The sequence below is a fragment of the Glycine max genome, chromosome 10, assembly GCF_000004515.6.
Source record: "Glycine max cultivar Williams 82 chromosome 10, Glycine_max_v4.0, whole genome shotgun sequence".
In the NCBI taxonomy this organism is placed as follows: Eukaryota; Viridiplantae; Streptophyta; class Magnoliopsida; order Fabales; family Fabaceae; genus Glycine; species Glycine max.
In genome coordinates, this window is record NC_038246.2 from 29593610 (window position 1) to 29607506 (window position 13897).

Genomic DNA, 13897 nt, shown 5'->3' on the forward strand with positions numbered 1-13897 from the left:
AGGATGAGCTGTGCTTGTTCACTAAGCGAAGGGCCATCTCGCTAAGCACACCGCTTCAGTCCGTCTGTTGAGCGAGAAAAGCCGCGCTAAGTCGAAATTCACTAATGCACGCTAAGCAATTCAGAATTGCACTAAGCGCACGAGCATGAACAAAGCCACCTATTTAAGGCTAAAATCAGACTTCTGAGAGGAGTTTGGCCTTTTCTTGAAGCTTCTGCATAATAGGAGAGTTCTAGAGAGAGAAAGGTCCAAGTTCCTGAGAGCTTGAGAGAATTTGTTGTGTGAAGATTTGTAGAGACCAGAGCTGGAAGAGGAAGTTGTCCTGAGAGCTTGAGATGAGTTTGTGAGCGATTATGAGTTCCTAGAGGTGGAGGAGACATTCCTACTACTTGTATTTCTACAATCTGTCATTCTCTTCTCTTTGTTGTAAAGGAAGCTTCCTAGTTATGGAAAGCTAAATCCTCTGTTGGATCTTCCTTGTAAGTACTTGATGTAAATATCTTTTTATCTATTTAATGATGTTTTGTGTGTTCACTGTGCTATCAAAACTTCATTCTACCATGCTTTTGCCTTGATCACGTAGATGCATGTGTTTTTTAGGATCATTCAACAGTGGAAACTGGTCTGATTCTTAGAACTTGATAGGACAGGGCTAGTTTGTCATATTTTCACGAGGAATCGGGGTACGATAACCTAATTATTGTATGTTTGTCTTAATGCGGTCCTGGCCGAGTTTAGTCCAACAAGAGGAATCTGCAGATAAGGCTTGATCAGGATTAGGCTAGACTACCATGAGGAATCGAGGTTTAGCATTTCAAGAGACACCATAGAACGCATGAGCATTGTTAAGTAGAGAATATCATTCTAACATCAGGCACCTATTAGGAAGACCAATATGTCATCTACTTGTTTTTACGCATCTTTTCTCACATGATTTTCCCTTTTAATAGTTAGTTTACACACTTGTTCATAGTAAACACATCTCTTTTCACACTAGACACTTATTCACTAAAATAGCTTTACCAAGTAACACAAGTTCCTCGAGAGTTCGATACTCAGTTCTTACCGTTTTATACTACTTGCGCGATCCGGTGCACTTGCCGGAAGCGAACAAGTTTTTGGCGCTGTTACCGGGAACTTCTTTTTATTTGGAAAGTTAGTTTGTTTTTAGGTGTCTATTCTTTATTCGTTATTCTTTGATTATCTGTGAATAGTTGTTTTCAATTCATATTTATATTCTCTTATTGAATTGGATAACCGCTGTGTCTATTACTAGTTTATATGCATAGATATCCCACAGGCAATTTAGTTCCTCTAGACTTAGAAATTGAAGCTACATTGAGAAGGAACAGGGCCGAGAGGATAAGGAAGCTTCTGCAAAACAGAACAGTCGCATCCATTCTTGAGGAAGAAACTCATTTTTCTGATTCATTATCACCTGATTCACCATCATCAAGGGAATCCACTACTCAATTTCCTAAAGCCACTATCATGGCAGACGAGCAACACCAGAGGATCACCCTTGAGGATTATTCACGCAGCTCTGTGCCGCAATTCTTTACTAGAATTGCACATCCTGAAGTGCAAGCTCACAACATCAACTACCCGCATTCTTTAATTCATTTAATATAGGGGAATTTATTCCTAGGATTACCTAATGAAGACCCCTATGCACATTTGGCAACGTTCATTGAAATATGCAACACTGTTAAGATTGCTGGTGTGCCAGATGAAGCTATAAGACTCAGCCTATTCTCATTCTCATTAGTAGGAGAGGCCAAGAGGTGGCTTCACTCGTTTAAGGGTAACAGTCTGAAAACCTGGGAAGAAGTTGTTGAAAAGTTTCTAAAGAAATACTTCCCAGAGTCCAAGACTGCGGAAGGGAAAGCTGTAATCTCTTCATTTCATCAGTTCCTTGATGAATCTCTAAGTGAAGCATTGGAGAGGTTCAGAGGTTTATTGATAAGAACTCCCACCCATGGTTTTTCAGAGCCAATCCAATTAAATATGTTCATAGATGGGCTAAGACCACAAACCAAGCAACTGCTAGATGCTTCTGCAGGGGGAAAAATAAAGTTAAAGACCCCGGAAGAAGCAACTGAGCTAATTGAGAATATGTCAGCCAATGATCACGTCATTCTGTGCGACAGAACCCATCAACCCATAAAGAAAAGCTTGTTAGAACTATCATCATATGACGCTTTATTGGCACAAAATAAGTTGCTTTCTAAGCAACTTGAGATTTTAACATACACATTCTTCTATTTTGCAGGTTACAGGTTGTACCATCTGTGGTGAGGCTCATGAAACAGGCCAATGCATTCCCGTTGAAGAAAACACTCAAGAAATTCATTATATGGGAAATCAACAGCGACAGGGTATACTCAAGGAGGATTTTCAGGCTTCAAGCAGGGTCCTTATAATCAACAAGGATAGTGGAGGTCGCACCCTGGTAATCAGTTCAACAAAGACCAGGGTGGACCTTCGAATAGTCCAATCTAGCAAGGGCCTAACATCTTTCAGATGACTACTAAGTTGGAGGAGACTTTGACTCAATTTATGCAGGTAACAATGTCAAATCATAAAAGCACTGAGTCAGCACTAAAGAACCTTGAGGTCCAGGTGGGACAACTGGCCAAGCAGATAGCTGATAAGTCATCCAACAGTTTTGTGGCAAATACAGAAAATAATCCCAAGGAGGAATGCAAAGTTGTGATGACAAGGAGTAAAAGGTTTGTGGAGGCTGAGGATGAGGAGAGTGTTGTGCATAAGAAGAAAGCTGTTGAAAAAAAAGGTACTAAGGGAAAGAGAAAGGATCTGAGAGGTGAAAGAAATCAAGAAAAAAAGAAACAAATAATGGTCAAGAAAAAATAATTTAATGACCAAGAAAAAGAAAAAGAAGTAGAGAAAGAAAAAGAAAATAAAATAATTGAAAAAGATGAAAAAATGAAAATGAAAATGAAGAGAAGAGTAGAAGTGATAAAGCTATAAACGAAGGTAAGGAAGTACCATATCCTGTGGTACCTTCCAAGAAAGAAAAGGACCATCATTTGGCGAGATTTTTGGATATTTTCAAGAAACTGGAAATAACCATGCCCTCCGGAGAAGCTTTACAACAAATGTTGTTGGATAAAGTGGCCTCGGAATAATTAAGAAGGGGGGGGTTGAATTAATTATTAATGTACCTTGACTAATTAAAACTTATCCTTCTTAATGTTACTAGTTTCAATTAGGCTTTACTACTAAGTTATGTAACTTAAACAAAAGTAAAGTGGAAAAGTAAAGTACACAACAGAAATTAAAAAGTATAGGGAAGAAGAAGACAAACACAAGAATTTTATACTTGTTCGGCAACAACCCGTGCCTACATTCAGTCCCCAAGCAACCACCGGTTCTTGAGATTTCTTTCAACCTTGTAAAATCCTTTACAAGCAAAGATCCACAAGGGATGTACCCTCCCTTGTTCTCTTTGAACAACCAAGTGGATGTACCCTCCACTTGAACTGATCCACAAGAGATGTACCCTCTCTTGTTCTCAGTTACAACAACCCAAGTAGATGTACCCTCTACTTGTACCACAAAGGATGTACCCTCCAATGTGTTAAGACAAAGAATTCTCAGGCGGTTAGTCCTTTGAATCTTTGTAAGGGGAAACAAAAGATATCTCAGGCGGTTAAAATCTTTTGTTTAAGGGAAAAGGAAGAATCAAAAGAATTCTTAGACAGTTAGCCCTTTGAATTCTCTTGGAAAGGGAGAAGGGAGACACAAAAGAATTCAGGCGGTTAGTCCCTTTATTCTTTTGGAAAAGGGAGAAGAGAGACACAAAAAGAATTCAGGCAATTAGTCCTTGTTGAATTCTTTTTGGCAAAGGGAGAAGAGTTTGAAAAGATATAGCACACTTTTGTTTTCTGCAGAATTTTCACTTGCAGAAGAAAAAGGTTTAACAAGGAAACTTAGAAAGCTTTTTGGCAAAGGAAGAAGAAGAAGAAAGATGAGTAGTAAAGAATTGTAAAGGTAGTAAAGGTTTAAAGGTTTCTCAAAAGTTGTTAAAGAAGATATTCAAAAAAGATTATTGAATGCAAGTCAAGGTCTTGCTTTTAAAGACTCTTCATGTCTGGTCAAGAAAACCATTGGAAGAGTCATAACCTTGAGAAAATCATGTCATGAGTTACATCTCTTGACCTTTTATTCAAAACTTGTCACTGGTAATCGATTACCATAATCATGTAATCGATTACACAATGCATTTTATGAAAAGATGTGACTCTTCACAATTGAATTTGAATTTCAACGTTCAGATACACTGGTAATCAATTACCAATATATTGTAATCGATTATACCATTTAAAAATCATTTGGAACGTTGCAAATTCAGTTAAAACTTTTTGAAATCAAATTTTATCACTGGTAATCGATTACCAGAGACTAAATACTCTGGTAACTTAGAAAAATTTGAGAAAACTCTTTTGTAAAACAAAACTGTGCTATGTTTGGTTTTTGAAAAATCCTTTTCAATACTTCCCTTGTGAAGTCTTCTTGATTTCTTCTCTTGAATCTTGAAATCAACTTCTCTTGAATCTTGAATCTTCTTGATTTCTTCTAATGAATCTTGAACTTAATCTTGATCTTGAACTTGTTGACTCAATCTTGAAGTTATTCTTTTGGGCTTTTTGTCATCATCAAAAGTTACTTGATTCATACTTGAATCATCATCATGAAGCTTGCTTCTACAAATGCCACTCTACTCCAAATTCTTGAAGGATATGTTAACAAGGAAACATAAGTATATTCACTAGGAAAACATCGTAGTGGAAGGAAATTGTAGTGATGTGATTCAAAAGATCCTTCCACCCAAGCATAAAGACCCTGGAAGTGTAACTATTCCTTGTTTAATTGGAGAAGTCACCGTGGGAAAGGCTCTTATTAACTTAGGAGCCAAAATTAATTTAATGCCACTCTCCATGTGTAGAAGGTTGGGAGAGTTGGAGATCATGCCCACTAGGATGACTTTACAACTTGCTAACCACTCCATTACCAGACCATATGGAGTAATTGAAGATGTGTTGGTCAGAGTGAAACATTTTATCTTCCTGGCAGACTTTGTGGTAATGGATATCTATGAAGATACTGACATTCCTGTAATATTGGGAAGGCCATTCATGTTAACTGCAAGTTGCATAGTTGATATGGGTAGAAAGAAGCTGGAGATGGGTTTTAAAGATCAGAAAATTGATTTTGATTTGTTTGTTGAAGACAAGCCTGCTGCAGAACAAAATGTTTGCTTACAAGTGATGGAAGTGGGTCAACAAGTTCCAGAGGTGAGAACCAAAACATGATGTCACCCATTGGGGTAAATGTGTCAAGCTAATGACGTTAAAGAAGTACTTCATGGGAGGCAACCCAGTTTTAATTTCTGTTATCTTTGTTTTTCATGCATTATATCATGTGGAACTTGCTTTATAATCTGTACATTGGAGTATATCAGCTTATCCTTGATTGTTAGATATAAGGATTTCAATTTGTTGAGGAAGGGACTGAAAAATGACTTAGAAAACATTTTCTGAAAAATAGTCCTTTCGCTAAGCGCAAGCCTCGTGCTAAGCGCATATTTGTTCACGTGCTAAGCCGCGAGTCTCAAGCGCTTAGCGATCAACCCTTGCATCTGAGGCTGATTTGGTCCACTAAGTTAGCCAAGGCTGAGTTAAGCCAATTTCAGTTCGATCTGAATTCGGCTAAGCGACGGCCTAACCGCTAAGCATAGTGTATTGTTTGGCTAAGCGCGACTAGTTTCTGCCAAGCTCATTTCTTTGCGGCTAGAACTGGGGTTCATGGAGCTAAGTGCCAGTCATGGCGGCTAAGCTGAATTCCTTGCAGAAATGTAAGCACTAAGCAATTCCTTATCAGCTAAGCGGTCTCTCCTCTGTACTTAAAATGCATCATTTTAGCTAAGCCGGCAGAGAGCCCGGCTTAGCGAGAGTTGCAGTTTTTTTGATCTGCATAACTCGCTAAATGGTCTTATCTGAGCGCTAAGCCAAGCCTTTTGTTTGTGCAAAAAAGAAAAAAAATTGATTTTGAATTTGAAACGTCGGCTAAGCGCACGGATCCGCTAAGCGTGCCTCTCTGAGAAACCAAACCTCTCTCTGGCTCGCTTAGCGTGAAGGTCTGCTTAGCGAGAGTGTCGAAAACTGCTTAAGTGAGTGTAATGGCAGTTACACTCACAATTTCCATATTTCACCAACTTCTTCTCTGCATTCTCTCTCTCCAAAATTTTGCACATTTTGCATCTGTGATTTCTTTTTGCATTATCAACTTCCAATCACAAAGCATCAATGATACAAGTAAGTTCCTTACTTCCTTTTCTCTTTTTCTTGTCTGAACTTTAGGGTAGAAAACCCTACATTTAGCGTTAGATTTCTAGGGTTTTAATGTTTTTTCAGAAATAGTTTAAGGTTAGGACTTTATATACGTTTGTACTGTATTGATTATTTTGGGAACATTGCATGTCTGATATGCCTTGTGGAGGCTTGAAAAGTGCAAGAAAATGAACTGCGTTTTTTGCATTTTCTGGAAAATGTGATGAACTTGCTAAGCGAGCATGCTGCGCTAAGCGAGTTCATCAGTATTCATTGAATATACGCATTCTTGGAAGAACTCGCTAAGCGCTCCTACCGCGCTAAGCGAGTTCATCTTTTAAGGATGAACACTCATCCTCTTGCTGAGATGCTTGTGGCTAAGCGAGGCTAAATCGCTAAGCCCAGGTAACTTAGTCAAACTTTTTGCTGATAGCCGCACGTTAAGCAGAGCTTTCCTGAGCTAAGCGCATTTCATTGCAGCAAAACCCATACTTAGTTTATTTTCTGAACTGTATGGTGCCGCTAAGCGCAACCTCTGAGGAGCTTAGCACAAATCCTTGCGGCAGACCTTAGGCTTAGCGGGTACTTGCCAGCTAAGCTAATTATGCAGAAATTGAATTTCTACAACTTCCGCTAAGCAGCCTCACATGTCGCTAAGTGGTAGTGTGTTTTTTTTTTAAGTCCAGCTAAGCAAACTGTGTCTCGCTAAGCGCATAGTGTTTTTTTCAGTCTTTGAACTTGAATAAATTTGGTCTAATAAGTTTTGAGTTCTTTTTAGTTGCAGATGACATCAAGAAAGAGGGCTAGAACTGATGACATCCCTTCATCATCCATCCTAGCTCCTCAGTTATCAGCCATTGGACCAGATGTCCAACACTCACAAACCTTAGTCTCGATGCTACAAAGCTTATTTAAAGGACAACTTCTTATCATGTACAGCCTGCAAGAGTTGGCTCATAACAGGCCAATCATACCTATGGAGCATTTTCTTGAGCAAGTAGCCTAGCCTGAAGCTCAACTTCTATTGGTGAGACCCAATGAGGTTGCTTCTTCTGAGCCCGCACCGACACGGGTCGAACCAATGCCAACTGAGTGACGATCTCTAGTGGTGAATCCGCCTCCTTCTCTTGAGCTTGAAGTAGTTCCCCCATCTCCACCTCTAATTATCATCTCTGATGCATCATCGAATGAAATTGTTGCCCCTCCTGATTCACCAGTTGGAGAAACACTTGATCCCCCTAATTCCCTAGTTGGAGGAATTATCGATCTTTCTGATTCGTCATCTGGAGAAGCTGTTGCTCTCACCGATTCCCTAGTATAGACACTGTTGACACTGTTGATTCCTGATGATGTTTTTTCTTTTTGGTTTATTATTATTATAATTATGGTTTTAGTACAATATTTATTTTATATTTATATACACTGCTAGTTTTATTTATGGGTAATTAGTTTGCTCATTTTGAAGCATATGGAACAGTTTGACTTGATTTTGATGATATGGTAGTAGAACACTTTTATCTTTTTGTGAAAATCGATGTATGGTTTGATTTTGGATTGAATGCATGATTGTGATGGAATTTGTGTTTCTTTTCATGAGTTTGAGCAAGTTTGTATGTTAGACAAAGAAAGAATAAGAATGTGAACTTGCATTTAGAATTTTTAGTCAGTAGATAGAATGATTGAGAAAGAAAAGCTTGAACCAAAACCGGTGAGAGTGTGAACTTAAACTGTGAGTGAACGACTAGCTGTGAGTAATAATCTTTGCATCAATCTCTGAATTTTAGAATGAAATGTATAAATAAGGACATGATGAAGGCCATGATTGTGCATACACAAGCCATTTGACCAAAAAGCTTACCTTGAATGATAATTGTACCCTTTGCACCCTTTTTGAACTGAATGATTTTTGTCAATAGTTGAACCCTGAACCTGAATGATTATCTCCTGATACCTTGTTTAGATTCTAGGAGAGCATATGGTTCAAGGCTAATTTACCCCAAATTTGGGAGAGTGGAACTGATTGGGATGGAAAGAAAAAGATAAAGCATCAACATACACAACAGATAAGTTGAGTGTTAAAAAAAAAGCAATCAAAGAAATGTGTGCTGGTGTAATAAGGTCAAAAGCAAATGAAAGTGAAAAGCTAGTGAACAAGCTAATTGTATTAAAAATATCACTTGGATAAGTCTAGAATTTGTGCTCTCTTAGAATCTAATCCTTTGAATCCTAGAAATACCAATGAATTTTTGTAGCCAAACCTCACTACAAGCCTGGGAAAGTCCTTCTGATTCTGTTTATACATTTTTGACTTTATGGAATGAGATGAAGTGCAAAGGTTGAACCTCTTGCTAGTTGTTATTAATGAATAACTTAAACACTTGTGCGTGAGTGAAATTGTGGTCGTGAGATTGTGGTTTAAGCTACTTTCCTTGATATTTGTCTTATGCCTAACTTCATCTAATTGTTCAGGTTACATTTTATTCTTCTCTTTGGATAACTACATGCCTTGTAAAAGACAAGTGATTAGGGCATTTTGCTTTATTCTCTTATCATGCAATCAGTAACTTTTGTTGTATACACCTTTGTACATAGTAACTGCATGTTATTGTCACTTGGGGACTAGTGAACTGTTCTTTATTTGCTTGAGAACAAGCAAAATTGTAAATTTGGGGGAGTTGTTAGTCGATGAATACGACTAACTTTTGTGTATAAAACTTGTGTAAATTGTATCAAACTCCCCCAATTTATAGTTATTTTGTAGTGTTGTAATTACTTTTTGTTAAAGATAGGTAATAAATACTTAGTACTTCCATTTTGTGTGTTAATAATCATTTTTCTCTCAATTTCAGGTTAATTGGTTGAGTTTAGTCTTACAAGAGGGATCTGCGGACGAGGCTTGATCAGGACTAGGCTAGGCTATCATGAGGAATCGGGGTCTAGCAGTCTAGGAGACAACATAGGAACGCATGAGCATTGTTAAATAGAGAACATCCTTTTTAGCATCAGGAACCTATGAGGAAGACCAACGCTTTCTCTACTTGTTTTTACACAGTATTTCTCTTGCGTGATTTTCTTTCTTTTTGCCTAGATAGTTTAAATACCTGTCCATAACCACAGTTATATTTCCATAGAACAGTTGCGTCCATTCTTGAGGAGGAGACTCATTTTTCTGATTCATTATCACCTGATTCACCATCATCAAGGGAATCCGCTAATCAAAATTTTGAAACTGCTACCATGGCAGATGGGCATGATTAGAGGACTACTCTTGAGGACTATTCAAGTGGCTCTGTACCACAATTTTTCACTAGCATTGCACGTCCGGAATGTTGGATCAAGTGGCATCGGAATAATTAAGAAGGGGGGGTTGAATTAATTATTAACGAACCTTTACTAATTAAAAATCTATGCTTTTTAATGTTACCAAAAGTAAAAGCAATAATTAAAGTGCACAGCGGGAAATAAAGAGTGTAGGGAAGAAGAAAACAAACACAAGAGATTTATACTGGTTCGGCAACAACCCGTGCCTACATCCAGTCCCTAAGCGACCTGCGGTCCTTGAGATTTCTTTTCAACCTTGTAAAAATCGTTTTACAAGCAAAGATCCACAAGGGATGTACCCTCCCTTGTTCTCTTTGAACAACCTAGTGGATGTACCGTCCACTAGAACTGATCCACAAGAGATGTACCCTCACTTGTTCTCAGTCACAACAACCCAAGTAGATGTACCCTCTACTTGTACCACAAAGGATGTACCTTCCAATGTGTTAAGACAAAGTTCTCAGGCGGTTAGTCCTTCGAAACTTTCTGAAGGGGGAAACAAAAGAATTCTCAGGCGGTTAGTCCTTTGAAATCTTTTGTTTATGGGAAAGGGAAGAATCAAAAGAATTCTCAGACTGTGTCATTTTGAATTCTTTGACAAGGGAGAAGGGAGACACAAAAGAATTCAGGCGGTTAGTCCTTTGTTCTTTAGGAAAAGGGAGAAGAGAGACACAAAAAGAATTCAGGCGGTTAGTCCTTGTCGAATTCTTTTTGGCAAAGGGAGAAGAGAGACATAAAAGAATTCATGCGGTTAGTCCTTCGTTCTTTTGGAAAAGGGAGAAGAGAGACATAAAAGAATTCAGGCGGTTAGTCCTTGGCAAATTCTTTTTGGCAAAGGGAGAAGAGAATGAAAAGATGAATAGCACAAGTTTTTGAACAAAGAACTTTTCATGGAAGAGAAAGTTTTGAACAAAAACTTGTAGAAAGATGAAGAGAAGATGAATTAGAAAAAATTTGTTGAAAGAGATGAAAGAAAATATTGGATGATTGATTGAAAGAGAGAAGATTAAGATGATTAAAAATGTTTCATGCCAAGGTCACATATTTATAATTTCTTGATGACTCAAGTCAAAACTTGTAACTCTTGGCAATTCCTTTAAAACTAATTAAAAAGTTATGACTTTTGAAAGAATCTTCAAAAACAAGTCACTTGAAGAATTGTGACTTTTGGAAATGATTTTTTCGAAAACAGTCACTGGTAATCGATTACCATAAAAGTGTAATCGATTACACATCAATAGATGTGACTCTTCATTTTGAATTTTGAAAATCTTAACATTTTAAAACACTGGTAATTGATTACTACATTCTGGTAATCGATTACCGGAGAGTAAAACTCTTTGGTAATGATTTTGTGAAATCTTCTTGTGCTACTCAATGTTTTGAAAAACTTTTTAATACTTATTTTGATTAAGTCTTCTCTTGATTCTTGAATCTTTGAGTCTTGAATCTTGATTTTGATTATTCTTGAATCTTGAATCTTGAATCTTGATTCTTGAACTTAATCTTGAAATCATTCTTTTGGCTTTTTGTCATCATCTTTGTCATCATCAAAACTTCTTGAATCAACTTGATTCATCATCATGAAGCTTGCTTCTACACGAAAGTGCAAGCGCACAACATTACCTACCCACATTCTTTGATCCATCTGATATAAGGGAATTTATTTCAAGGATTACCTAATAAAGATCCCTATGCACACTTGGCAACATTTATTGAAATTTGCAATACTGTTAAGATTGCCGGTGTACCAGATGAAGCTATCAGACTCAGCCTTTTCTCATTTTCACTGGCAGGAAAGGCCAAGAGGTGGCTCCACTCATTCAAAGGCAACAGTCTTAAAACCTGGGAAGAAGTGGTGGAAAAATTTCTAAAGAAGTACTATCCAGAATCTAAGACTGCTGAAGGGAAGACAACAATATCTTCATTTCATCTGTTCCCTGATGAATCCTTGAGTGAGGCATTAGAGAGATTCAGAGACTTACTGAGAAGAACTCCCACCCATGGATTCTTCGAGCCAATCCAACTGAATATGTTCATAGATGGGCTGAGACCACAAACCAAGCAATTACTAGATGCTTCTGTTGGGGGAAAAATAAAGCTGAAAACCCCAGAAGAAGCAACTGAGCTCATAGAGAACATGTCGGCCAATGATCATGCCATTCTGAGGGACATAACCCATCAACCCATAAAGAAGAACCTATTGGAGCTAACATCACATGATGCTTTGTTGGCATAGAACAAGTTGCTATCTAAGCAACTTGAGATCCTAACAGAAACACTTGGTAAGCTGCCAACTAAACTGTCGATTGGACAACCTACACATTCTTCTATTTTGTAGGTCACAGGTTGTACCATGTGTGGTGAAGCTCATGAGATAGGCCAATGCATTCCCACTGACGATAACACTCAAGAAATTCATTTCATAGGGAATCAGCAGAGGCAAGGGTACACTCAAGGAGGATTTCCAGGCTTCCAGCAAGGTCTTTATAATCAACAAGGATAGTGGAGGACACACCCTGGCAACCAGTTCAATAAAGACCAAGGTGGATCCTCAAACAGACCAATTCAATAAGGACCTAACATCTTTTAGAGGACAACTAAGTTGGAAGAGACCTTGACTTAGTTTATGCAGGTAATGATGTCGAATCATAAGAGTACTGAGTCAGCACTAAAGAACCTTGAAGTATAGATGGGACAACTGGCCAAGCAGATAGCTAACAAGTTATCAAACAACTTTGGAGCAAATACGAAAAATAATCCTAAGGAGGAATGCAAGGCTGTGATGACCAGGAGTAAAAGGTTTGTGGAAGCTGAGGATGAAGAAAATGTGGTAGACAAGGAGCAAAGGGGTGAAAAGAAAGGTGTTGAGGTTAAGAAAAATGATGTGAAGGGTAAAGAGAATTAGGAAAAAAGGGAAGAAAATAATGGTCCAGACTAAAGAGATGGAGGACCAAGAAAAAGAAAAAGAAAGAGAAAAAGAAATAGAAAATGAGAAAAATGAAAATGAAAAAAATAAGGTTGCATAGAAGAGTAGAAGTGGAAAATGGAAAGGCTGTGGAAGAGAGTGCGGAAGTACCATATCCTTTGGTGCCGTCCAAGAAAGAAAAAGATCGTCATTTGGCAAGATTTTTGGATATTTTCAGGAAACTGGAAATAACCATGCCCTTTGGTGAAGCTCTACAGCAGATGCCACTCTACTCTAAATTTTTGAAAGATATGTTGACAAGGAAGCACAGGTACATTCATCAGGAAAACATCATAGTGGAAGAAAATTGTAGTGCTGTAATCCAAAAGATCCTTCCACCTAAGCACCAAGATCTTGGGAGTGTAACCATTCCTTGTTCAATAGGAGAAGTCAATGTGGGAAAGGCTCTGATTGATCTGGGAGCCAGCATTAATTTGATGCCACTCTCCATGTGTAGAAGACTGGGAGAGTTGGAGATTATGCCCACTCGAATGACTTTGCAATTAGCTGATCGCTCCATTACCAGGCCCTATGGAGTGATTGAAGACGTGTTGATCAGGGTAAAGCATTTTATCTTCTCAGCAGACTTTGTGGTCATGGATATCTCTGAAGATATTGACATCCCTGTAATCTTGGGAAGGCCGTTCATGTTGACTGCAAGCTGGATAGTTGACATGGGGAAGAGAAAGCTGGAGTTAGGTTTTGAAGACCAGAAAATTGATTTCGACTTGTTTGTGGAAGACAAGCCTGCTCCAGAACACAATGTTTGCTTGCAGGTAATGGGAGAAGGTCAAGAGGTTTTGAAGGTGAGAACCAAAACATGAGATTTCCCAGAGAGGTAAAAGTGTCAAGCTAATGACATTAAAAAAACGCTTCCTGGGAGGCAACCCAGTTTTAATCTTTGTTGTGTTTGTTTCTTTTTTTTATGCATTTAAATAATTTGGAACTTGCTATGTAATTTGTACATAGGAGTATATCAGCCAATCTTTGAATGCGTAACATAAGGGTTTCAATTTCTTGGAAAAAGGTCTGAAAAATAACTTAGAAATCTTTTTGAAAAAGAGTCCTTTCGCTAAGCACAAGCCTCGCGCTAAGCGCATCTCTGTTCATGCGCTAAGCCACGAGTCTTGAGCACTTAGCGCCCAACCCTTGCATCTTGAGCACTTAGCGCCCAACCCTTGCATCTGAGGCCAAGGTTGAGCTAAGCTAACTTCAATTCAATCTAAATTCAGCTAAGCTTCAGCCTGATCACTAA

At 38.2% G+C, this 13897-nt stretch overlaps 1 protein-coding gene across 1 annotated transcript; it reads left to right on the forward strand.

The window, feature by feature from the left end:
• Window positions 1–11706: 11706 nt before the first annotated feature.
• On the forward strand, window positions 11707–12180 carry LOC102661085 (uncharacterized). Its single transcript, XM_006589996.1, has 2 exons — window positions 11707–11907; window positions 12016–12180. The coding sequence occupies exons 1-2, from the start codon at window positions 11707–11709 to the stop codon at window positions 12178–12180; spliced, it is 366 nt and encodes a 121-aa protein (XP_006590059.1).
• Window positions 12181–13897: the final 1717 nt, after the last annotated feature.

What these genes read in the sequence shown, in the direction of transcription:
- LOC102661085 (XM_006589996.1), top strand. Translation starts at nt 11,707, where the DNA reads ATGTTCATAGATGGGCTGAGACCACAAACCAAGCAATTACTAGATGCT. An exon ending in CATCACATGATGCTTTGTTG is followed by an intron (nt 11,908 to 12,015) that starts GCATAGAACAAG and finishes TCTATTTTGTAG; the next exon opens with GTCACAGGTTGTACCATGTG.